This window comes from Gouania willdenowi, chromosome 17 (assembly GCF_900634775.1).
Source record: "Gouania willdenowi chromosome 17, fGouWil2.1, whole genome shotgun sequence".
Classification (NCBI taxonomy): Eukaryota; Metazoa; Chordata; class Actinopteri; order Blenniiformes; family Gobiesocidae; genus Gouania; species Gouania willdenowi.
Genome location: NC_041060.1, coordinates 29,721,998 through 29,746,929, shown reverse-complemented (window position 1 = coordinate 29,746,929; position 24,932 = coordinate 29,721,998). Strand labels below are relative to the sequence as shown.

General features: G+C 40.4%; 1 protein-coding gene across 2 annotated transcripts in view; it reads right to left on the bottom strand.

Annotated features, from left to right (window-relative positions):
* The window catches only part of LOC114479849 (laminin subunit alpha-3), a 68,681-nt gene that overhangs the window by 27,143 nt on the left and 16,606 nt on the right, over positions 1–24,932 (bottom strand). Inside the window, exons 4-14 of one of the 2 annotated variants that reach the window (XM_028473755.1) lie at positions 21,860–22,058; positions 21,122–21,248; positions 20,438–20,586; positions 19,936–20,051; positions 19,548–19,759; positions 19,239–19,443; positions 18,853–18,997; positions 8,831–8,992; positions 7,976–8,077; positions 7,788–7,871; positions 4,186–4,416 (exon numbers count right to left, since the gene is read on the bottom strand). In XM_028473755.1, coding sequence (XP_028329556.1) covers positions 4,186–4,416; positions 7,788–7,871; positions 7,976–8,077; positions 8,831–8,992; positions 18,853–18,997; positions 19,239–19,443; positions 19,548–19,759; positions 19,936–20,051; positions 20,438–20,586; positions 21,122–21,248; positions 21,860–22,058 — 1,732 coding nt within the window. Of the gene's footprint in view, positions 1–4,185; positions 4,417–7,787; positions 7,872–7,975; positions 8,078–8,830; positions 8,993–18,852; positions 18,998–19,238; positions 19,444–19,547; positions 19,760–19,935; positions 20,052–20,437; positions 20,587–21,121; positions 21,249–21,859; positions 22,059–24,932 lie in introns of those variants that run through there. The other variant, XM_028473756.1, reaches the window with a different exon arrangement.

The window sequence follows — 24,932 nt, the reverse complement described above, 5'->3', positions numbered from 1 at the left end:
CAGCATTAAAGAACCGGGCAGGTTATCAGCTCCAGACGGGACCGGAGCACATGTCGGCTCTGGTCGGAAGTGTAGACCCTCTAGGGACTCTCACACTCACATTGAATCATACTACTTTTCTTTCTTTCTTTCTTTCTCAACTAAGCTTTTACCTTTAAAGTGTATATTCATTTATCCTTAGTTTAGTGAGCGTAGCGCTCGTTTAGCTTTATTGTGTACCTTTGTTTGATTAATAAATGTTTATATTTTGAGAAGTTGCCTGTGGTTTATGAAAGTATTACAATCATAAGGTTTGTTATATGAAGAGTAGACAGTCTTGACAAGAGTTCACAACCCTGGATGACAAGGTATTAATAACTAATTAAGTGATCTGAAACACTAACTCTATTTCAGATGGCACCTCTTGGCAAATTACTGTAATATTAATGATAATTAATATTGTAATTCTAAGTTTTCCTCCTACATATTATTGGCACGCCCAGACGAGACAAGCTTGAATCTCCATAATAGACTTTTATTGTAAAATAATCCAGACAAAATATGTTAAACATGGCTGAATCATCAATGAGTTAACCCTAACCTTTGCTCCTTTGTTCTCTGACCACGCGGCAGAAGTGCATGCACGTCACAAGTGTGGCTGCGCGTGCACAAGTAGAGACCACCTGTCTCCAGACGCCATTTTGTTTGTAGTTCTACAACTCTGGTCGCCATTTTGTTTGTAGTTCTAAAGCCACCGTCACAGCATCATGACACCCGCATCACACGTTGTTGTTATCTCAAGTTAACCGCCGTGCTATGTTTTAAAGGCCTTTAGAATTATTACACTTATGACGCGACGGAATCCATCAGTGACCTGTCCGTAGGTTACCGGAAACTCAAGTCTAGCTAACTTGTAGTTTGGAAGCCAATGTTGTGTTGCCACAGATGAAGCTTTGCCACGACCAAAGTGGAAGCTATCATTCTGTGCCGTTTTGATGTTATAAGCTAAATCTACTTAACTTCAGCAGAGCTGCCAAGCCTCATGCTTTGAGTGTGACAGTCACGCAATTTGACGTATTTTCACACCACACGCTACACTTGACATTTCTCACGCTTATATTTCCCCATTCAGTACTCTTTTTTTTTTCATGATAATGAAATTTGGTCATCAAGGGTTGCAGTAGCTCGAGAAACTCTGATTGACAAACCGAGATAACCAATCCTAGACCAATCCATGTCTCCTTGTGCCTAAATCTGACTAACCATAGCAGGTATCACACAATAATAAACCAATCAGAAGCGACGTGAGGCGGGTCTTGACGAGCTGGTCTCTAAGTTGTCAACATGATTTCAGAAAGAAAGTGTGTCTAGAGGAGAGATGCCATCTGAGATGGTCTGTAACTACCCAATTTTGTTCACTGTTTATATTGCTGTGTGTGTGTTATAGTGTTAGTTTACTCATCTAAAAAACTAACATTTTGTGTGTCTCTCTCTCTCGCTCTCTCTCTCACTCACGTGTGTATAAGGGTGTGCGATCTGACGATATTAGATTGTTAAGGAAACATGAGATCGTAGAACCGTCTGTAGTTCACATTTTAACCCTTGCGGTGCCATGTCTGTCGGGTCCATGCACAGAACATCCAAAGGTTTTTTTCTCTGCCAAATCACACTATTTGATAGTCAACATGTCAGCATTACAGACACCAAATAATTATTAAGCGCTTAAACAGGGCAGAAGTACACTTTCAGCAACTCAGAGCTGCCCTGAAAAAAGCAACACTACATAATTTAATCACATTTCAGCCTTAATGAAAGAAAAAGTCAAAAGTGACACAAAATGTTGTTATTGTGCTGCTAGTGATTAATAAAAGGCTCTTTGTGGCTCCACTGACTTTGACCCATTATTGTTTTTCTTGTAAAACTATTGATAAAAAAATAAATTATTTATATCGTCTATTGCCATTTTGATGAAAAATATAGAGATATGAATATTGGTCCATATCACCCAGGCCTAATGTAACCAAAGCAGTAACGTTTTACCTTGTAAAGGATATTAATGTCTAAACTGTGTGAAATGAGGGATTTTATTAATATGAGTGTGTTACCTCAATAACAAATAGAAACCACTAGACTGATCTGCTGCCTTGTTATATAGCAAGTGTTGCTAATGCTAATACTACACCACTTTAGTTAAACAAAGTAAAAAAACTGTGTGGCTATAAGAACATGTCAGCCCTTTTGTTTGACGTTAATTGTACTTGGAACCAGTTTGATAAATTGTTTACATGCAATTTAAAAAAATATTTGTAAATGACCTTGTCTTAAATTATCTTTTATTCCTTTTTTCCATTTAGGGCGATGATTTTAAGTAAGCGAATTGGTTTGTTTTATTGGTAAATAACTTTAAAATAGTCTAAATGATTTGAATGAAAAAAATCATATTGTGATTGTGATTTTACAAAGAAAAAATCGTGATGTGATTTTTTCCCCATATTGCCCACTCCTACATGTGTGTGTGTCTGTGCTAGAAGTTAACTTAAATTAATTAAAACTCTTATTCAGCTACAAGAGCTGAATTGCATTTGTAGGTTAAATCAGCATAAATACATAGTAAATGAAACAAATGCCTTGTCTAATCTAATGTTCATTTGAACTGTTCTTATTTGATTTTTTTATGTAATAGTAATTTTTAATGTTTTTTCAGACAAGGAGAGCTGAGGTAAAGGTAGCACTGCCTTGGGCCACAGTGTTTTAAGTGGGAGCCTCTGTCATCAAGGCATCAAAATCTGTAACAAACACCTACAACATGAGACATGTCCCCAGATAAATGATGGAGAGTTGGTTGAAGTGAAATATTGACAAATAAATGTATTTTGTCAAAATTCTTGTTTTCATTTCTAATTTCTGGTTAATTAAAACTATTATGAGGCCACAGTGCAGGGAGAGCCGCTGGCATGAAGGTGAGGACATCAGTCTTAAGGTAAAAAAATCAGCGTTAAAACAGGCCAAAGCCATGTTAAAAAAGGACACTTTTTTTTTTAGCCGGAACGCATCATGTCACTAAAGTCTCACTCTTGTCATTTTCTGAAACTTGGCAGCCCTGATGCCACAGATTTAACACTTGTATTGAAAGAAACAAGTTGTGTGAAATAAATGTTAGCATAAATAATAATGTCACTATTATTTTGTTCCAACTTGTGAAACACAATATTTTTAAATTATATTTCACATGTTCACAGACAAAGCTGGTCCCATTACTGGTCCCCAACCATTGAGATGATTACACCTAAATTTACTGAATGATTAAATCATCAGCTTGATCTGGTTTAATTATAGGAAAGAGTTATTTATCAATCATAACTTTATGTATCGCATTATAAGATAAATGAAACAAGATTCAGCAACAGTAAAAATACTGATGGAGCTATTTTTGCTTTTCATGTGCTTTTTTTAAATAAAAAAAAAAAAAATCATTTTAAGTGAGGAAATAAATGAATTAAATACAATAACACTAATAGAGTGATCCACATGCACAAATATATTCCTTAAAATATCAGCTCAGAGCTCTTTGAGTCAGCAGTTATTGTAGCCCTTTTTAATGTGTCTAATGTTGATGTATTCACATTTATTTGTGTTTGTAAAGAACTTGTTTACCCTTTAAGTTGGGAATTGTTTTATTTATTTATAGTTTTTTTATTCATCGTGATGTTTATCGTTATCGTGATAAATACCAGAAATTATCGGGATAATTTTTTAGTCCATATCACTCATCCCTAGTGCGCGTGCAGTGCACGCAAGAGTTTTGTTCAGGAGGGAACGAGAGAACGAGGCGTGGAGTGCCTCACCATTCTACAAGCCCTAGCTTTACGAAAAGTCAGATTAAGTGAATAAAATAAACTAATGTAAGAATAGCCCTGTTTAGATAAGACGGTATTGATTCCTAAACCAGTGGAGTGGATTATTTTGTGTCACCATTTTTGTGTTGATGTATTAATTAAAATCCAGTTCAACCAGAGCAAAAAAAAGTCTTACTTGAGGCAGAAGTTGGAAAATGTCCCTTAAACTAACCTCCAGGCTGCCACTACCTGTAAAAGTGTTCAACTTATGTAAACAATACTAAATTTACTTTTTTTCATTATGTTGGAACATTGCTTTTTAGATTTTATTTTCAGCCCAGAGATTACATTTTCTGACCTCTGAACCCACCTCACATGAGTCTCTATTGTACTGAAGGGGGCAGGAACAATGCTCCACAGTGTTTCCAGGACTTCCAGTTCCTGAGGTTGCGGCCCCCTCCAAGCCTACCTCGCCTAAGCTAAGGCGTTTGCTCTGAGTGAAGTAGAGGGCTCGGATCCTCAGGCCCGTCAGACTGGCCAGGACCATCATCAGATCCTCTCGGGACACGGGCTTGTTGATCCCAACTTGGCGCCAGTTTTCCTGGAAAATTTGAGTCAGAAGAAAAGAGCTCAACTGAATAATTACTTTGAGAAAGTGGATCCATACATTTACATCTGTCTTTTAATTTTTTATTTTTACATATTTGAACATTTATATATGACGAAAACACTTTTGAATAAGTAATTGTCATCAATGAGCTTCTAGAATGTTGTCATATTAAAGAAAATGTAATCAATTCTGAAACAAAAACATACTGTATATTACATAAAATATTATATTTTTACATGGTGTAATGGTTAAGGAAATGGGTTTCTAATCGGAGGGTCACCAGTTCGAATCCAACCTGGGCTATCATTGTGGGATGTTGAGCAAGTCCCTTAACTTTAACTGTTCATGTTGTACGTCACTTTGGATGAAAAGCGCCTGCTAAACTAAATTGTAATTATATAAAGAGGTGAAAGTAACAAATTACAATTCCATCATTTCAGAGCCGCTTTGTCAGCACACAAACAAACACATCACACACATTTCCACACTCCCTTCCATATTACTCCAACATCATTCATTTATTTTACTTGTCTCTCTTCCTCATACTGTTCACATGATCACATTGGACTATATGTGTGAAAGCACTCTTAGTGTCACTGTTGTATTAGGATTTTTCAGTGATCGGTTGCTACTGTCTTTGGAGAGCAAAGGTGTGTATGTAGCTGTGGGGTGGGGAAGGCGGCGGGGGGTGCAGCGTGTTTATGACAGTGACAAAACCAAAAGGGATCTTTAGGGGGAGCGCTAAGCACAAATTACTTAGTTCTGCTTTAAGCAGTGCTGTTTATTCATCCTAGTCCACCTTTTTAACATTTTAGTAAAAGTATTTTAATTTTGCGTATTTAGTTGTAAAATTTTGCTATTAGGTGAGACAGACAGACATTGTCCATTACTAACTGTCACTGTTGGCCCCACCCCTCATATAAATGATTGGAGGTGAGATCTATGCTTCCTCCAATCACAGTCCTCAGTGAAAATTGATTGACAGCTCCATGTGCAAGGTGTTCAACTGGTTTAACGTTTGTGAGTCTATGCTTCTAAAGAGCAGATTCTTGTCTAATCAGAGGGTTTATCAAGCAATGTGTATATGTACAGACATCGTGTGTGTATCCCTGTCTGTCTCTGTGTGCGTACGTCTTATCACAGTGTGTGCGTCTCCCTGGTTTATGCATGTGTGAGGTGGTGTTCTGGGGCTCATGGCTGGAGAGCAGGGGCTGTTTGCCCGTGAGTACTATAGTGTCTGAAGGGTTGTGTGTGCGTGGGTGAGCATCACATCCGAATTGTGTGTGCCTGTGATTGTAGTTAAACAGCTCAGCTATCACTGCAGCACTGTGGGCTGCTGGGACTGGAAGTGTCTTATCTGCTTCAGGAGGAACACCCATAATCAAGGCATTATTTGAATTTCCCCCTAGTGGCAGGGCAGCAGAAATCTGGGGGTTTAGTTACACTTTAAATCCTCCTCCCCTTCCTCTTTAAAATATAAACTGATCTGGAAAGCTGAAATGGGTATGTCGATCCCTAATGATTTATGGTAAAGAGGTCATACATAAATGCTCAAATAACAGTAGAAAATGCATTGTACAAAACAAAGTTACATATGGACAAATGTATCACCCATCTGTGATAAATGTTGTGTCTTTGAAGTGGATCTCGTTCACAGCTTTGTTTCATGCCCAAAGATTACTTCCTTCTGGAAATAACTGTTTAAAATCATGTCTGAAATTATTAATGGTCCACGATGACCGGACCGTTGGCTAATCCTCTTTGGAGTTCCCATATCACCCAAAAAATTCACATCAAATCAATAGACACTCATCTCCTATTGCCTGATTACTGCCAAAAAGTTGCTCATTACATTATGGAAGGGTTCTTCAGTCACCTCTACTAAACTGTGGTTACATCTGTTCAAGGTGCAGTCCGTGACTCTCAGATCCCTCCCTCCCTGCTGCTCTCTTGCCCTGCCTCCAAACTTTCCAAAGTCCCTCTCTCAGAAGAACTAACAAGCTAACGTTAACCAGACAGCAACATCACAATAATATAACATGCTCTGTTAAAAGCATATTACTGCAGCGCTTCGCTCTCTCTATGTGCACACACCAATCTAGCAGCAGCAGCAACAACACAGTTTCACTTACAGCACCCAAACGGAGGCTGCTGCGCGCACATGAACAAACACATGCACTACAGAGTTCTAGTGTAACAATTACAAATCAAACATAATGTAAATCAAGCAGCAGTAATTACCTTTCAAGCAGAAAAGTCACTATTCCATCTTCTACTCCTCCAGACCATACACTGTAAAAAAGACAGCGCTACAGCCCCGGGAAAGGGGCGGGGTCTCTGAGCAACAGCTGTCAGACAGTCCATCAAACACAATCCTGGCTCTGATTGGTTCTTTTTGCTCGGTCGAGGTGCATTCTGGCAATCTGCCTAAGGCTGCAGGAGCAGCAGGGGGATTCAATGAGTCTGTTTTTTCACACAAACTACTAGTTTAATTTAAAGCTGTCCTTACATAGTGATAGCTTTAGCAAATATGACAAAAAGTTGAGTTGCAGACTGCACCTTTAACAGATACATTACACTTAGAAAGAATCAGGTATGTCCTGAGAAACAACTTACTTTTGACACAATATGGCCAGACCCTAACCCTCGAACCCCCAAACTCTTGATTAGAAGACGACCCCTCTACAACCTGAGCCACGGTCGCTCAACATATATAACTATTGATATGAACCATTGTACACTAATAGCATTCACCAAGGTCTCTGCCTAAGGAGGCACCACTATGTTATGACTACCGCTATCAGCAACTGAACATCAGCAGACTCATTGAGCCACACACACTGAAAGCTTGTTAACCTCTGAATCTCAGACCGGTCTGTTCCCCAAAACCCTTTGACTTAATAAACCCTGTGAAGGCATCTGACCAGCAACCCCAAAGCTTGACTCTGTCACATTCATCCAAACCACCACAAGTATCTGTATCATATCGGTTTGGGAAAAAAGTGGTATAAATGCACACCTACCAAAAATATAAACAAGGAAACTTCTCAGGCAGAAGTCCTCTTACAATTAGCTGCTACACATTATCAAATCATATTTGAAAGTAGTTTGTGTAAAGATAATAAATATTTTGTGGACACACAATTCAGGATTGCATTTAGCATCAACATTAAAAATAGTGACACAGGGACTTTAATCAATGATAAGAGTACGTGCTTTACCCGCCCCACCCCAGAAAATAGTTGTGATGTCTATGTTCTGAACAGGATTGCAGACCATACATTTACCTATAATTTGTTTAAACTATTCATTACAATTCCACATTTGTTTTGTTTAATCTCATGTAAGAATAATTTGCTTACCTCCACAAGCTGGACTCTGCCCTGGTAGAGCTGATCTGGAAGAGGAGCTTGAGGAGCCACATGGATGAGGGTCATGTTGTGACCCTGAGGTAAGTTATTGCAACAAATGAATAAAAATAAATGTATTTGTTTAATCCATGTGAGAAAAAAGTTTCAAGGGAGGAAAAAATGGCACTACTGGTACTTACTGTCAGCACAACATCAGCCCTTCTATTGATCAGAGTCATCTCTTCACTGGGAATACCGAAGGACTTAGACTGGTAGGTGAAGAAACCACCATAGGATGTAACCTAAGAAACACGTGTGTTAACAAGGCTGAAGAAACATATGTGCATGTAGAATATCAAAACTCACTCTTCAGTAACTTGCTACTATGAGGCTAAAAGCAAATAATTGCACCATATACTGTATTAGTCTTGCTTTAACAATTTTTCTACATAAACTCTAATGTTGTAGAATAAGGTGATCAGTGATTGTCTATCTGTGAAGACCACTTTATTCTTAGGGATGTTAAAGTAGATTTCATTGTGCAAACAATTTCTGGTTGAAACAAACCTTTGCACAGTACTAATATCAACAATAATATGCATTCCAAATGTTGCATCTGTTGCTACTGGTTGAGGATATGCTAATATTAGCATATGTGAGATTCAGTGAACTGTGTGTAGTAAATCAATCAATCAATCAATCTTTATTTGTATAGCGCCAAATCATAACCAATGGTATCTCAAGGCACTTTACAGTAGAGCAGTCTTAAGGACGGACTCTTCATTTTATGGATACACACATATGCATATATACGTATATACACATACATATGTATCCCACACCCAACATGAATTCAATGGTAGAATCTAGTCTGCCAAGTCTGTAAATGTTTTTGGCACTATTCAAGTTGAAATGAATTAAAATAAAGCAAAAACAGCTCCTACAATTCATACAAGAGATTATGCATAAAAGAAATATGCTGGATTCTGGGAAGCATGAAGCTAAGATAAGCAGTGATGTTACTATGGCAATAATACTGATCCTCATTGACCCACCCTATCTCCCAGGTAGGCAGGTGGTGCCACCCAGTAAAGAGAGTGAATAGTGGGAGGAAGTTCTTGGACGTCTGCAACCACCGTGTTACTTTCTTCGTTCAGCACTAAAGGAATCTCCTCATTTTCAGGGCTCTCCAGATGCCAGCCATGCATCTCAACAAACTAGATATGAAAAAGAAAGCCCAATGTACTGTGAATAAACAGTGGGAATAAATAACAGGAACTGAATTATTGGGATGTACACAGCACAGTTGTGTTAGACATTTAGAATATTTGATCAGTAACACAAAAAGAAAATAAATAATTATCTGAAGGAGAAACAAAGGTTTAGAAAGAAAAAAAAGCAAAATGTATTAATCGCTATATCAATCACAAAAAATAAAACTAATGTTTCAAGATGAGTGCTCTTTCAAGGCAATATTTCTAAATATTAAAAAAAAAAAAAAAAGTTAGTTTCAAATGTGTTTATTAATGTGAAAAGAGAACAAAAATAGCAACATTGTCCTAAATGATATTTATTGTAACTCTCACAACATTTAATATTAGTAACAATAACAACCTGTGAGCAAACTAAACGCCAGTGTTTTTATCAGATCCTTCACCATGTAAAGCCATATGTGGAGCTTTGATCTAAAATTAGGCCTTTTAAGAAAATGTAAATAACTTGTACTAAAACTGTCTGTTGAAGGAAAAAATAAATTATCAATAAATAACAAAAATAATTCCATCAAAGAAGCCACTAAACCATACTATTTGCTTATATGACTTGTCACAGACCAACACACATTAGCAGCTTAATTTCTGTCCTGGGTAATGAAACCTTGTATTCCTATTATGGACCCACCTTAGACATAACAATGTGAACACACAATTTTCATTTGAAACGTTGTGAAAATAGAAATTCTGGGGTGAGGTAAAAGACGTACAGTAGGTGAGAAGGTAAGGGAAAGAGAAAATGCCTGACTGGATGCCTGAGTTTTGTTGATTTATCTTCCTGCTACCTCTCAACCTCCTTTCTACGACTTTCTCTTTGTATCTCTTCCTGAGTATGTTGGACTTGTGATTAGCTGGGCCATAAGTGTACCTGAATGACCCTCAGCTTGCTCTGCCAGTTTGTCTGCATAAGAAGGGCATTTAGTCTGTGCTCACCAGAAATTCTCATGGTGATGTGACTAAAGCACATTTAAGACCTACACATCAGAATTTAAGACAATTTCATACTTTTTAAGGCCTTTAATTTGTTTATTTTTTAAGACTTTTTAATAACACGCGGTCACCCTGAGAAAAGCAGCTTGGCTGACTGATTTTGTGATATTCTGTCAATAAATGGTGATTCTTCAAGTTGAAATCATGTTATTTAAGTGTGTATATTCAAGAGTTAATGCAGTCGACTTGGTGACATCACATGCAGTGATTTTTAAATGTACACAGGACACAGTTACCCCTTTTCAACCAGAAGAGTCGAGTGTTCGTTCATGCTTATGCCAGTGCTTAGTTGGTTCTAACCCTGATTTTTCTATGCCACGTCCTTGCATCACTGTAAAATGTCAGTGCGTCACTGCATACTGTACGTAGAGCAGGTCAGAATGAGATTTATGCTGTCTTGCAGAGGAAATATGAAATAATAGTAACTTAAAACTTCAATTAAAAAAAACCAAATAGACCTAAATATGCACATGTGCCTTTTACAGCCGTTCAGCATCTGATAAGTGTGCGAAAGAGCAGGATCAACTGGTTGTGCACTTGGAGTGATAGTAAAAGTAGCATTTATGCTGCTGCTGCTCGATGCCCCTGATGATGTGCTGACAAATTTCAGCATTGACCATGTACAAATACCAGACAAGAAATCCTTCATAGCAGCAAAGTTAGTTAAGTTAACAAGACATTTAATAAATGTTATTCAGGGCCACTGAATGTTTTTTATCATGTTTAAACAAAGATGGATATTGATTCTTATCCTGTCCAATGAAAAGCAGTTCAGGTGTTTCTTTTTAAAAAGTTTGATTTAGACAACACACCCACCTTCAGGTGGACAACATGCTGACACTTCACTTTCTGCAGCTCTACAAGCGCACTCCTCTGATTGGCCGGACGTTGACTGCCGTCAATCATTGTAGAGATGCATGTATGGTCACATGGGAGCTCTCTTTCCTCTCCTTCCACAAAAACGTATCTAATGCACATGTACAAATGTACCCACAGTGCTGGGTAGGGCCATAATAATAATAATAATTGTATTAATATTTTCACAATGGTGACCTTTTTTCTGATTTGAGCACCTGCCCCCCAAAATGTCAAATGTCAACAATACAAATCCAATAGTATGTTTTGCAACAGGGCAGTTTCGTCCCAAAAAGAACACTGCTGATGTTTGAAACTAAAAATGTGTGGATGATGTAGGAAACTAAACCCCCAAGTTGATCTGGACTTAGAACATTTGGCTTCACCAGTCCGTGGAGTCAGAGAGTCTAGTGCCTACTGTGAAATGCAAACGTGCCCCAAGGGGGTCTTCTCCCCCTTTCTGTCCGAACAAAGGGACAGAAGAATCCCAGAACAGTTTGACTCCTGTTATCATCTCTCTGCTACATTACGATCAAAAAGAAGCAGTCAGTCAATGTTTACATGCTAAGTTTTCAAACTCTGGGCTCCGACCCCCTGCAGATGCTGCCACCTCTCGAACCCACACCAATGGTTACACAGGACGATGGAATAACTCCAGTTCTCCCGCTCAAAGGAGAACAAAGAAATTGTATTATGTTTGAAAAATTACAAATGAAAACATTTTTGGAATGATTTCTACTGAAATTGAAATTGCAAATGTGTCTGCACTCGTTTCATGTAATTCAATAACCAACAGAATGCTATTTTAAAGTGTTTATCATTTAAAAGTGCTTAAAAATACCAGAAAACATCACAAAAGTTAGAGTGAGGTATTTACTGCAACCATATAGTTAAGAGGAGGCATAACATGATTTTTGACATTTATGTTTATGAGTAATTACAAGTAAAATTCATAACCAGTTCGTAAAGTGTCCATAGGATATGTTTTAGTCGTGTTTGGTATCAAACTCTTTCATTATAGATGATATTTCAAGATATGATGTTGAAAAGATGTTTTGAAATATGTGGAATTAATTGTTAGGCATTCTTTTATGTTTAGAATCATCCCTTTGTCGTCTGTCCTCTGTCTTACACACACACACCCAAGACACACCCACAAGCTGAAAGCAGAGACATTGACCAATCACCGAAATGATCACAGAATGATCCACCAAAAGGCGTCCACAAACTTCCTTTAAAAAAAAAGACGCGAGACCAGAAAACTTCAGTTTTGGACGCGGGCGTTCATGCTCACACGTGTTCCCTCCTGTTTCCAGTCTTTCATTTCATTTTTCTGTTATTTGTAGTTGCATCAGTTAGACCTTTTAAGAACCTTGCTCGCAGTGAAAGCCTAAGACGCAAAGGAGCGTGCCTGAAAGCCGACCTTCCAACATCTGAATCGCGGACCAAACCGTGGTCCCTCTTAGTCTGAAACCGGCTGCGATCATCCCAGAGGGGATGTGGATCGGCCAATGGAATCACTGCTGTTTAACGAAACAGCACTCAACGGCAGCACGCCAGCGCAGCTATACTGCTACACAGACGTTGTTCCTGCAAACCCAGAACGTCTCCAGGTCCAACCAGACTGCATCTCAAGGTATGGACCAGTGAACAATGGACCAGCAGAACTGACTCACTTAAACTACAATACAACCTCATTCAATACATCCTCATACTTACACTTCACTCACAATCCACCACATATGTGTGTCCGTCTCTCCCCGTCTGTCTTCCCTCGTTGTTTTTATTTTATTCTTTGATTTTATGATCTTATTATTCGAATATGTATCCTACATTTTTATTCCATATTTAGTAGATTAGCATCCTCCTAGATTAGTGATTTCACTTTATTACATATAATCCTCACTTTTATTAGCCTAGAAATGCATTTTATCATGATTTAATTATCCCATTTCAATTGATATTTTGACTGTGTTAATTGTTGACTTTTGAATAAAAGGTTGAACATAATCTTTGATTCCTCTGATTCATTAAAGCTGTGATGATGGTGTAGATGTTGCTGGTAGAATTCACTTTTCCCTGGTTTCACATTGATGAGTTTAGTCTAAAAACTTAGACGTATTTCTCCTGTTAAAAGGAGTGGCACCCCGCAGAATTTGAAGTAATATTAATAATCATAATTAATATTCCTAGTTATATAACCCATTAATAATAACTCATCTCCTCCTACAATGAAAAGAACAAGTCCTTTTAGAATATAGGTGAAACGTTTTTCATCACAAATAACTTATTTACACAAAGTAAACAAATATTTACAAATCAACTCAATATACAGTATGTATAAAAAAACATTTACATCAAAAATGGTAAAAAAGGATTCTATGTTTTCCATTACTTTTTCTATTAAAGGGATCCTCCACTGTTTTTACAAATGTGGCCTAAAACCTTTGAAACGTCCTATTAGAAGATCTATGCCTAACAAAACACATTATTTTGCACCATATTCATTTTATTAACTTTTTAAAATGGGACTACTTTACCGTTATCGAGTCTGTGCGCCGCCATGTTGAAATGACGTCATTGATGACGCAGATCGCCCCTTCAGTCCATTGAGTTCTATAGGAGGTGAAGCATTCAGGATCATTTAGCAGTTTGATTTTGCTCTCCTGCCCCCTCCATACACGTCTGGGAGGCCCGTGGGGCAGGGGGCCTGCGTGTTTTTCTGCCGCTCTTTCCCCTTGCTCTTTGTCCCCCTGTCGCGTTCTCCCCTCCTCCTTTTCCTTTGCTCTGGCGCCTGCTCTCCTGGTGGGTTGGGCGTTGGGGGGCGCCTGTTGCGTCGGGTGGGTTAGCTCGGGAGTGGGCCCGTCGGGGGGCCTGGGGTGGTGGGGTTTGTGGCTCCTGGACGGAGAGATCTGGGTGGCTCTGGGGGTGGCTACTGCTCCTACATCCTGGGTCGCTGGGTGGCGGGGTGCTGCCGTGGGTCGCTCCGAATGCCTGTCCTTGGGCGCACAGTCGCCGTGGATATCGGTAGCGCGGTGCCCCCACCCCCCGCCTCCCTTCCCCCTTTGGCTCCCTTGGGGGACTGTGTGGGCCGGTGTGCGGCGCATGACGGAGGTGGGGTGAGGCCTTGCCCGTGCAGGGGCCCCCCCCTGGAGTTGTGCTGGGTGGGTGTGTGGGGGCGCAGCCTGTGGTTCTTGCCCTGGCGGATCCGCGTCGGGGGTGGTTGGTCTGTTGGTTGAGTGCGCCGGGCCCCGTGGGCGCTGTTGGGGGGGGGTTCCACTGGGGTGGGTCTTTGGTTGGGGGGTCTTGAGGCGCGTTCTCCTTCCGTCCACCCAGGAGCTGGCTGTGGTTCGGTGTGGCGCCGTGCTGCCTTTGGCGGGGTGGCCTGGGGCTCTCCGTCCTCCGGACTGTGCTGGCATCGAGGGGGTGTCTTGTGTCGGCACGTGTGTGGCCGGGGGTGGCCTCCGTGGGGGGTGCTCTGCTGGTGGCACTTGGTGTGGGTTGGTGGGACCTGGTTGGGGGTGTTTGGGTTCGCCCGCTTGTCGGTTGGTGGGTGGCGGGATGGCCCTGCTTGGGCGGCTGATGGCGTCCTCTCTGTAGAGGACGTTGTATCGTGGTGCCGGCGTGGTCTGGGGGGTGCCGCGGGGTGGGTCTCCGGCCGTGCTGCTCGCCTGAATGCTTCTCTCCTCTTTGGTCTTTGGAGAGAGCAGACGTGTTTTCATTTGCTCCGATAACACGACCTTGGCTACAGCTGGCTACAGCTGAACAGCCTGAACAGCCTGAAAAACTGGGCCCAAGACTGAAGGAAAATGGTGAAAAAACCGCAGGAAGGCCCTTCAGAACCCAATTCGGGTTTGGAAGAGGTCAAGGAGATGATACGCGAGGGTCTACAAAACCTATCTGCTGAGATAAAGTCGTTGGAAAAGACGCTGGAAAACTCACTGGAAAAACTACAAAGCGAAACAAAGGTACTGAAAGAAAAGAATGAAAGAAATGCTGAAGAGATAAAATTGTTGAACGCGAGGGTTGAACAGCTGGAACAAAAGGAAAGAGAGAAAGATGTCATCATCACAGGCCTAAAGATAAAACCCAGGAGCTACACGAGTGACGAAGAAACAAAATCGATTGAACAACAGGTCATTGACTACCAGAAGTCGAAGGACATTGTCCTGAACCCTGACAACATCAACTCCTGCCATCTCCTGCCAAAGAAAAATGATAACAGAGCTGTAAAAATAACCTTCACGAATGTGAAATTCAAAGGAGAAATACTCAAGCAAGGAAATAAACTGAAGGGAACAAAGGTGTACATCAATGAAAACCTGACGAAACAAAATGCAAGCATTGCATGGAAGGCACGCCAAATAAAAAAAGGAGGAAAGATTGTGAAGACGTGGTCAAAAAACTGCAGGATTTATATCTTGGAAGAAGAGGACGGAAAACCAGTTCTCATCAAAACGATGGAAAACTTGGGAAAATACGAAGGATCCACCTAAACAACAACATTACGGATGGTAATCATGGATATGACCCAGATCTATATAAACACTGGAAACAAGACTCAGACTGGGATTATTTTACGGAGACTGAATTAAATGTGGAAACCAAGAGTAAAAAAGGTCTGTCATTTATTCATTTCAATTGCTAGGTGGTGGGGTGATTAAGGATTACATTAAATTTAAATTCAAAGTGTTTATTGTCATATGTGCAGTTAGAAACACGTTTTCTTGTACAATGAAATTACTACCTTGCTTATGAACTAAGATATAATAATGTGTTTACTACAAGTTAAATCTAACAGTGGAAAATACAACACTGCCAATAGAACTAACAACAGCAGTTAGAAACACGCTTATGAACTAAGATATATTACATTAAAATACTACCTTGCTTGTGAACTAGGATATAATAATGTGGTTATACAAGTTGGATCTGACAGTGGAGAATACAATACTGCCAATAGAGCTGACAACAGCTGGATTACCCTTGATGTAGAGACAAAACAAGTGGTGACATTATGGATGAAAAGGGAAAAACCTTCCAAACACCTTCGAAAGAGGAACTATTCTTGAACTGGAGGAATGCTAACAACGTCTGGCAGGGAACAAGGCCAACACGAACAAAGATAGAGAGGAGGAGGACAACACTGACTACAGATGAGAATACACAAAAAAGGACGGTTCAGAAGAACTCAAGAATGTTTGACCAGAGAGACATGTAAACCCATGTAAATTTGCGATGGTAAAACAGGGGACGGGACCCGGATAAGCGAACTGCTTCTCTCGTCTCCTTTTTCGGCATGTACAAAAAAGAAAAAAAAAAAAAAAAAAAATGTGAAAAAAAAAAAAAGTGAATGTAACCATGTCGGAAATAAACTGAATAAATAAATAAAATAAATAAAATAAAAAACTCAATAGACTAAAGGGGCGATTTGCATCATCAATAACGTCATTTCAACATGGCGGCGCACAGACTTGAAAACGGTAAAGTAGTCTCATTTAAAAAAAGTTCATAAAACAAATATGCTGCAAAATAATGTGTTTTTTTAGGCATAGATCTTCTGATAAGAACATTTTAAAGGTTTTAGGCGGATCCCTTTAAGGGCCAAAATCGGATTTCTTCTTTGCCTGCCCCTCAAGAAAAGTCAAGAAATTGCCCCATCTGTCCAACCAGTGCCATGGAGGTTGTGGAGCATGGTAGTGTTCATGGTCCTGCTGCTCTTATTCCATAAACCATGCCTCTTACCGCTCCATGGAAGCAAATCTGTATTAGCCTCTCTCTTCTTTTTCCTGCATAAAAGCATTCAAAACATTATTACTTCTCATTAATATTTTCCTTTATTCATAAACACAATTAAAGCTGCAGTACGTAGAATCCTCTCTTTGCTCCATTTTGAAACTGAAACTCAACCTCCCTTACTGATATATTTTCTGAACGCTCTTAGTGACTTTTTCTCCTTAAAGACTATTGACAAACATGTCGACTTTATCTTGTGTTAGTGGAGATTTTTCTGGTGTTTTAGAGACTCTGACATAAATGTACGTATCACTCTGTAGTTACTGTCCCGAGCAGCGGCTGCTGCCGTCGCCTAATCCCCGCAACAAGCACACACTGTTGGCTGTGATCTAGGCTGCTTGCCGCTCTGAGTCAACTGACAACCACCACTCCGCAACCAGAATGCAAAAATAATTCACCTTGAATATGATTCTCACTCGTGATTTATCCCGCCTGTTATCACTCTCTCTCTAGTGTGTGTGTGTGTGGCGGACCCTGCATAGTCAAGGGGATCAATGAGGATCCAAAGCGGTCCATTCCTCCTCAGTGTTTGTGCCTTTAAACCAGGGGTGTCCAATTCCGGTCCTCGAGGGCCACTATCCAGCATGTTTTAGATGCTTCCAACACACCTGATTCAAATGATCAACTCCTCATCCAGCTCTGCAGAAGCCTGATGACGATCCTAATCATTTGAATCAGGTGTGTTGGAAGAGGGAAACATCTAAAACATGCTGGATAGTGGCCCTCGAGGACCGGAATTGGACACCCCTGCTTTAAACTGTTGCTTCTCCAACTGAGTCTGTGTTTTTCCATTTGATTTGCCGTGTAACTGCTGTGCCTAATGCTGTTATGGAGACTTCTGCTTGGATGTCCGTCATTACACTTTTACTACCGATGGTCCTTCAACACGCCTGACTTCAGATGAGCAGCAAATAGTAACGCTCAAAACAGCTCATGGAGCACACGTGTTTGTGAGTTGAAGATGAGATTCACTGTCCACTCAGAACACTTTGGATTACAATATGCTCAAAGATGATTATAGATTTTTGACCAAATGATGCAAAAAATGACATATTGCAGCTTTAACTTCATGTAAATGCTGTATATTAAGATATCAAGATGAGCCAACTGATAACATGCCAAAGTGGGCAATTGTGTAACAAGGGAAGTTCTAAATCTTAATCTAATCTAGAAATCATAAAGCATTTTTATTGCTTCTTATCTTAACAGCAACTCACTGGCTAGTCGGTACTACGCTAGACATAACGTTTAAAATATTGATGAGGGTATATTAATGCAAGCATATTCATAGTTGGCTAAGAACAGGGTTCGGTCAGCAGGGTTTCGTCCACTCTGCCCTGAATTTCTCCGGGCGACCAAAGTGCCAGGAAGCATTCCGTCTTCTCTGACCACTGCTGTTTCTTGTTGGACTCCATTTTAAATGTTTATTTTTCAGATGTGTGTGAACACTACTAGTCGCTCAGAAGCTTTTAAAAAAAATGGCTGCTTTTCTCTGCTGCAGGATCCTTGATAACCCCGCCTTTCGCCCTCCCTCCATCTTGACTGTTTTGGCACTTTGCTGCTCTGGCCCAGCAACAAGTTGGTGCCCGCTAAGCACCAGTCTTTAGCTCCTGGAGCCAGTGCTTTATTGTTGGAAACAGGAAGAATTGATGCTAACCTAGGTGTTAGCACTGAGTTAGCGGCAACACCAGGTTGGTCGAAAAAGGGTAAGTGTGAACCATGACATGAGAACCTTAGACTGTACTGGTCAAACAAACTGTGTTGTACTTTTGTGTCTTTTATCATGAGCTACATATTCTACAGGCATTCAGACATGCAGCGGCACGAGCAAGCACACCTTCACCCTCCGTTTTTCAGAGCTCTGACAGTAGTCACTGGCTCCTAAGCAAAAGCAGCTGGTGCCGCCCAGAGGGTTGAAGGTACCTTTCCAACAGGTATTGCACTTGACACCAGCAACATTCAACTAAAGGCCCACATCCAGTACAGAATAGCAGAAAAAAGAGAAGGATTTGCAGTCAGAGACTCAATGCTACACTCAGCAGTGAATTAGTACTGATACAATCAGAGATCCATACAACAGGATTCACCAATCAAAACAGAAAACAGAAATACTTCCTGGCCTTAATAATTAAAAATAAATGATAAAAGGATTGGTCTGGACTCACCTTGCAGAGGCACCTGCCTGTGTCTGGGTCACACACATTAGCTATGACTCCGCCTTGATCACAGTCACATGGTAAACAGTCAGGGAAACGGTAATGACCTAAAGCACAGCGATCACACCGTCTTCCGCCGATTCGAGGCTTGCAACTACCACAAAACATCAAAGTTCTCATTCCAATTTTCTTTAACAAAATAGTGGAAACAATGAAAATGTATTTTTGGTTAGAGCTAAACCACCATTGACCCCTGTTTACATAAACTACTAATGAACCATCAGCATTTCACTGATTACATGTTGCTGATATTCTCAGACTCCCCCCTTTGCTGCCAAACCACCACAATTTAACAGACAGTGTGAGAGTAACCTTCTATTTAGCTTTCAGCTTACCTGCACTGGCCTGTGTTAAGATCACACTGTGGCCCTGCATTTGTGACAATGCCGTTTGGAGAGCATCTACAACTCTCACAACCAATTAGAGGGTGGTAACTGAAAGTCTGATTCTGACACATGTCACATGCTGGTTCCACTGTTTGTGGTGGGCAGATGCAGCGTCCGGTCAGCTCATCACACAGCCTTTGGCCACATTCACAGGCTGCAAACATGAGAGCAGAGATTAGAGCTAAGATTCTGACGCAGAAGCAAAAGTCACATAACTGTCACGATTCCCTCTAGAAAAACCTTGCTAGATTCACTTACGCCTGCAGTAGGGGAATCCAAAGTATCCTGTCGCACATTTGGTGCACTGACGCCCAATGACATGCTCCCTGCAGGGACACTGGCCCCCTGAGGGATTGCACACAGTCCCCGTTGACCCAGACTTGTCACAATCACACGACAGAGCACCGTCATTATATTCTGCCACAAGGGATCGGAGTGAGTCTCTGCAGAACTGGGAGGAGGAGCTAGGACTAAGAAGCCACAAATCATCTCGTTATGGTGATTACATTTCTAAATATGAAGATACAAATCAATTAGTGCTTATGCTATAATGACAACCATCTATTATGAAAATACATTTTTCAAACATTTCTATTATCAAAGCTAGTGAAACAGCTGAAAACCTGTGCTAGAATTGGATACTTACTTGATATATAACTCTTCCCCGCTACATTGCTGTGTGAAGTGTGATGATTTCTCTAGCGGTTTCTCCTTCAGCATCTCTGGAGTGTAACTATTGTCAGGGACCAACATTATATAATCCTACACAAAATACACAAACCGAATGCAATGAGGAAAACTGTGCGTGAACAAGAACAATACTTGTCATACATAATCATTTTTATTGTTGAACTCATGTAGGGAGCCCAGAAACTAAAATATATTTGACGAGCTGAATGATCAGATTCTGTGTAACAATTTATTTCATACATTAAAACTACGTAACATTGATTATGGGCTTTAGAGATTCTTTTTTTACATGCCTTGCTCTGACAGTGAGGTCAGAAACATTCCCTTCATTGCTGATGTTGCCTTTGCTGTAGCATAAGATTGAGCAAAGAAGCTCAACATACAACATCCTGAATAATTGAATAACTCCAAACAACCTTCACATATATGCCGATATTAACATATAAGAAACCACTTACTAGAACAAGAGTCTTCCTCGAAGGCACAGACACAGAAATGGTGGGACGCTGCCAGGTGGCAATCTCCAATTCAAGGGCAATTTGCCCATCAGCGATAACAGCTTGTCTACAGCCGGAGACTGCTGGGCAGAAGGATGCATTTATCAGACCTGCAGGAGAGCAGAGACATAGGTTAGATGGTGAGATTATGAGAAGAATACAGACAAACTAATTTTCCGTAATGAAGAATTGTTTGTTCTCTGCCTGGAATAATCTTGACCACAGGTGTCAACTCGTTGATTGAAAGCCAAACCATATTTTTTAGGGATGCTTAAAAAACATATATTCAGTGTGTAATAAATTCCCTTCATGGCACAAAATATGTTTTGATATGATCCATGCAGAACTAAAACAAATTACATATAAAAACATGTTGTTGAAACTAACATTTTAAATTTACAGATGACACAAATTTAAAAATACACTTTTAAATGCAAGCACATGGAGAACATGCAAACTCCATACAGAAAGTACCAGTGTTCACCCCAGAGCTTGAACCCTGGACCTTCTTGCTGTGAGGTGGATTAGCTAACCACTAAACCACTGTGCACCAGCATGGCAAATCATTTGATAAAAATACAGATTAAAGTTTTGTAGAATTATAATATGAATGATAAGCACTTTGTCACACACACACACACTCACCTTGCCACTCCTGCCCAGCAACTACTCGCACCTCGACAGGGAAGGACACATGTTCAGGCTGAGAGTAATGGAGCACCAGAACATACCTGCCTGGAAGCGGCACATCTGGGAAGAAACTAATCTCTGTCTGAAGCAAACCAATGAGGGAAAAGCAGAGGATAGTTTGATCATTAATTGACCTTTCTAGACCTACTATGTTAAAATGTTAAATAACAGTGATTGAGCACTGCATTTTAGAATGAAATAAAGGAGAAAGATTCACAAGACTGGATTTGCTTCTGTCTACAGCTGTCATTTGATACATGTGGGTGAACAGGGGTAGACTGTAGATTGTAATGACCTGGGAGTTGCTTTGGGAGTGAAATGGTTAAAATGTAGGTTTATTTGTTTTAAATTAACAGCAAAATTTCTGACATAACTTAAAAAAAATTATCTTGATAAGAGTTTCACCAGATTCAAACCAGGACCTTAATGTCATTGAGTGACAGCGCTAACAGCTAAAAACAAATTCATGGCAGCAGAGAGAATTCAAAATAATTAAATGAAAACAATGGGCTGAGATTTTTGCCACTAGAAACTGAATTTGAATAGTTTGTATTGAATTTGAAAGTAACAACTTGAAATTGAACTTGATGTTTTGAAACTTAATTAGTAACTTGAAATTCAATACCAACTATTCAAATTCAGTTTCTAGTGGCACAAATCTCAGCCCATACAAAACCTTTATCCTAATGATACCTGAGGATACTTAAGGAGCGTCCCACCAATTGGAGGTTTAAAAACAGGGAAGGATCCAGACTGTCGTTTCTCTCTCCAGTCTGTGTTGTCTGGCTGTTGATGAGCAGCAGCTGGTGAAGAAATGAGCTGCCCATCACGGGACGCATACACAGTCCAGGCTGAGGAGGGCTTGTAGAACTGATTTTTGACACAGTACCGACTAGATTAAACAGAATCAAAGCAAAAACAAGTTGCTGATAAAGGAAACCTCCAGTTACACTTCTGAAGTGACGATGGTGGCCTAATATGGCAGTGGTGGCCTAATGGTTAAGGAAGCGGTCTTGTAACCGGAGGGACCAGCTTACTAGAGGAGATGTGACATTGTCTGAAGTTCTGCTCCAGATAATAAGAAACCGGTAGTTAGGTTCAGGGCAGGGAGACATGGTAAACATTATTGGTTATGGTTAGAGAATCAATGTGTTTTATCACAAGAAAAAAATGTGTCTTGCAGCACGACAAACCTGTTGCAAACGTGATGCCACGCACAAAAGATAGATACTTTAATGTTCGTGACAATGTCATGTTCTCCTATGAGATCAGGTTGGAAGGTCACTGGTTTGAATCCACTGTGGGCCATCACTCAGTGACTTTAAAGCCTGATATATGGTTCCGCGTAAACTCAAAGCCGTAGACGCACGGAGCGCTCTGTCGACGTAGACCACCCCGCTGTAACACAGCCTCCCAAAAACTCTGACTGCTCGTCAAGGCGAAGTGGAGCATAAGTGCTGTGATTGGTCAGCTCCAAACCTCAACCCCGATCACTGCCTTTTCCAGTCAACACCGCCGTGCTTCAACTTTTTGATACAAGAGTTGTTTTTATAGTGGATTGCGTCAAAGAGAGAACTGAGATGAACAGAAAGTGAGAGAGTTTTATTATTTCCTTTCATGGCTGCAGCACGTGAAAAACCGCCAAAGGAGTCAATCACAGACAAAAGGAGTGTGTTTACTGTTGTTATCACTACGACTGCCTTGTCCCTGTACCTATAATGTGTGTGTGTTTCATTAACAGTAAACAATGACCAACATGCTGTGGAAGCTGCCAGAGGAGCAGACATGACATTATGTTTAAAGCGAGTTTTACAGCGCTGCCCCTCTTCCAACTCGCTGCTTCCTGGTGCCGTGGACCAGGGTCCTCGCTGCTCCCTCTCCGCTCTACGGCGGGGTCGTGGCCCCCTCGCCCCCAGCGCGGCTGTCAACTGAAGTGGTTGACAGTGCCTTCGATACACTTTTATACTTTGTTCACGTGTTGCATATGTTTATATTGAAAAATAAAGTGCACAATTTGAAACCGTTGTTTTAATGTTTGTGTCCAACAAAACACACATGGTTAGGTACAGTAATACATCTAGAAAAAAAATAATTTTTAAGATGCTTCAAAAACATAAAACATTGTTTTCTGTGACCAGAAGATGAACAAGGGCTTTTAATGCTCATTTGTAACAACACACAGCCACACCCCCTAGCAGCACGGCAGCCAATCGCATAGCGATGCGTTCCCTTGATGCAGAACTAGAGTTGGCAAACCTCTGCGTCACATTGACGGCTTAGGTCCTGATGCAGAACCACATATCAGGCTTAAGGCTGTGGCCTAACCCCAGTGGATGCCAACTACTCCTCAGGGATGGGACAAGAGAACACATTTTGTGTATGTACCAGCAATGGAAATTAGCACCCGTCACCTGCCTATTGCAGGTGTGAGCAAACTAATGAAGAGATGCCTATTGGTGGTAATGCTTAATCCACAATCAGAATTAATGAAGAAAAAAAAATTTTGCAGAACATTTACAAGTCATAAAGAACAGAGACAGAGAAAGAGCGGAGGAGAGGGACGAGCCTCTCCTCTTTCAAGAGCAACTCTACATCAGGAATGTGATGCTTCCTCCCTGCAGCTCTCACTAACTCCTCACCCCCAGTAGAGCTGTTTTAACTCAGAAACCTCTGACTTTTGCCTCAACAGGAGAGGACAATGCCTGACCTTGGAATATTGATACCCGACTCCAGGAGGAAATCTTTGCAGACTCAACATTTCAAGATGAAACTGAATGTGCCTCAATGTTCATGCAGATGAGAGTTGCATCAACAAAATCAGTTGACCAGCAAAATCTTTATGTGTAGGCCTCAACAACAAAATTGTGGTCGGTACCCCTGAATTTCTTTAAAACTCTGGATGTGACACAAAATTTCTTAAGAATTCCTCCAGTAGATGTCAACAAAGCCACAGAGGCGGATCCAACCCTGTCCATCATAGCCCCGCTACACGCACAGCACCTCCAAGCTACACAAGCATGCCAAATAGATTAACCATCAGCATTTCTAATACATTCCAATTTACCAGTTTTAGACGGGACAAAATGTATTACACTTTAATCATATTTTATCCTTTTCTTGGAAGGATGGTGGCTGCTGCAGCTCGTTACAATGAAACTGACAGACGTCAGAGTTCTGTCCACACTGGTCAACCATTTCAACACTATGTATAATATAAAGCCACAGTTTGATCTAATACAGAGTAAACAAGTGAAACATTGTTGACAGATGATGACGACGAATGCACGCTGATCATTTCTGAATGTAAGAAGTTAATAAAATCAGGCTTTCCACAAATTAATTTGTCATTAATAAGTGATATTTTAACTAGTTCAGACAGAAAAATGTGGCTGATCCTCAAACTGCATTACATTGTGAGCACTAGTTTGATGAACATTAAAAGTTTCAGTGTATCTGATATTTTGTACATGTTTACTGATGGATGGTTTTTTTAGTTGCTATTTACTTCAGTCTAAATAATAATAAATCACTGAATAAATAATGATAAATCAGTGAATGACTGAATGTGATGTGAAGTGCATTGTTTTTTGGAACTGTGACATATTTCTAGAAGTTTAGGATTCAACCTATGTGTTTGGAAAAGTAAAACATTGTGATAATCGTCACTGTAGAATCACAATACTTGTAAAATCAGAATCGCAATTTAAATCGAATTGGCACCCAAGAATAGGGATTCAATCAAATCAGGACAAAAGGGTATCAGCCC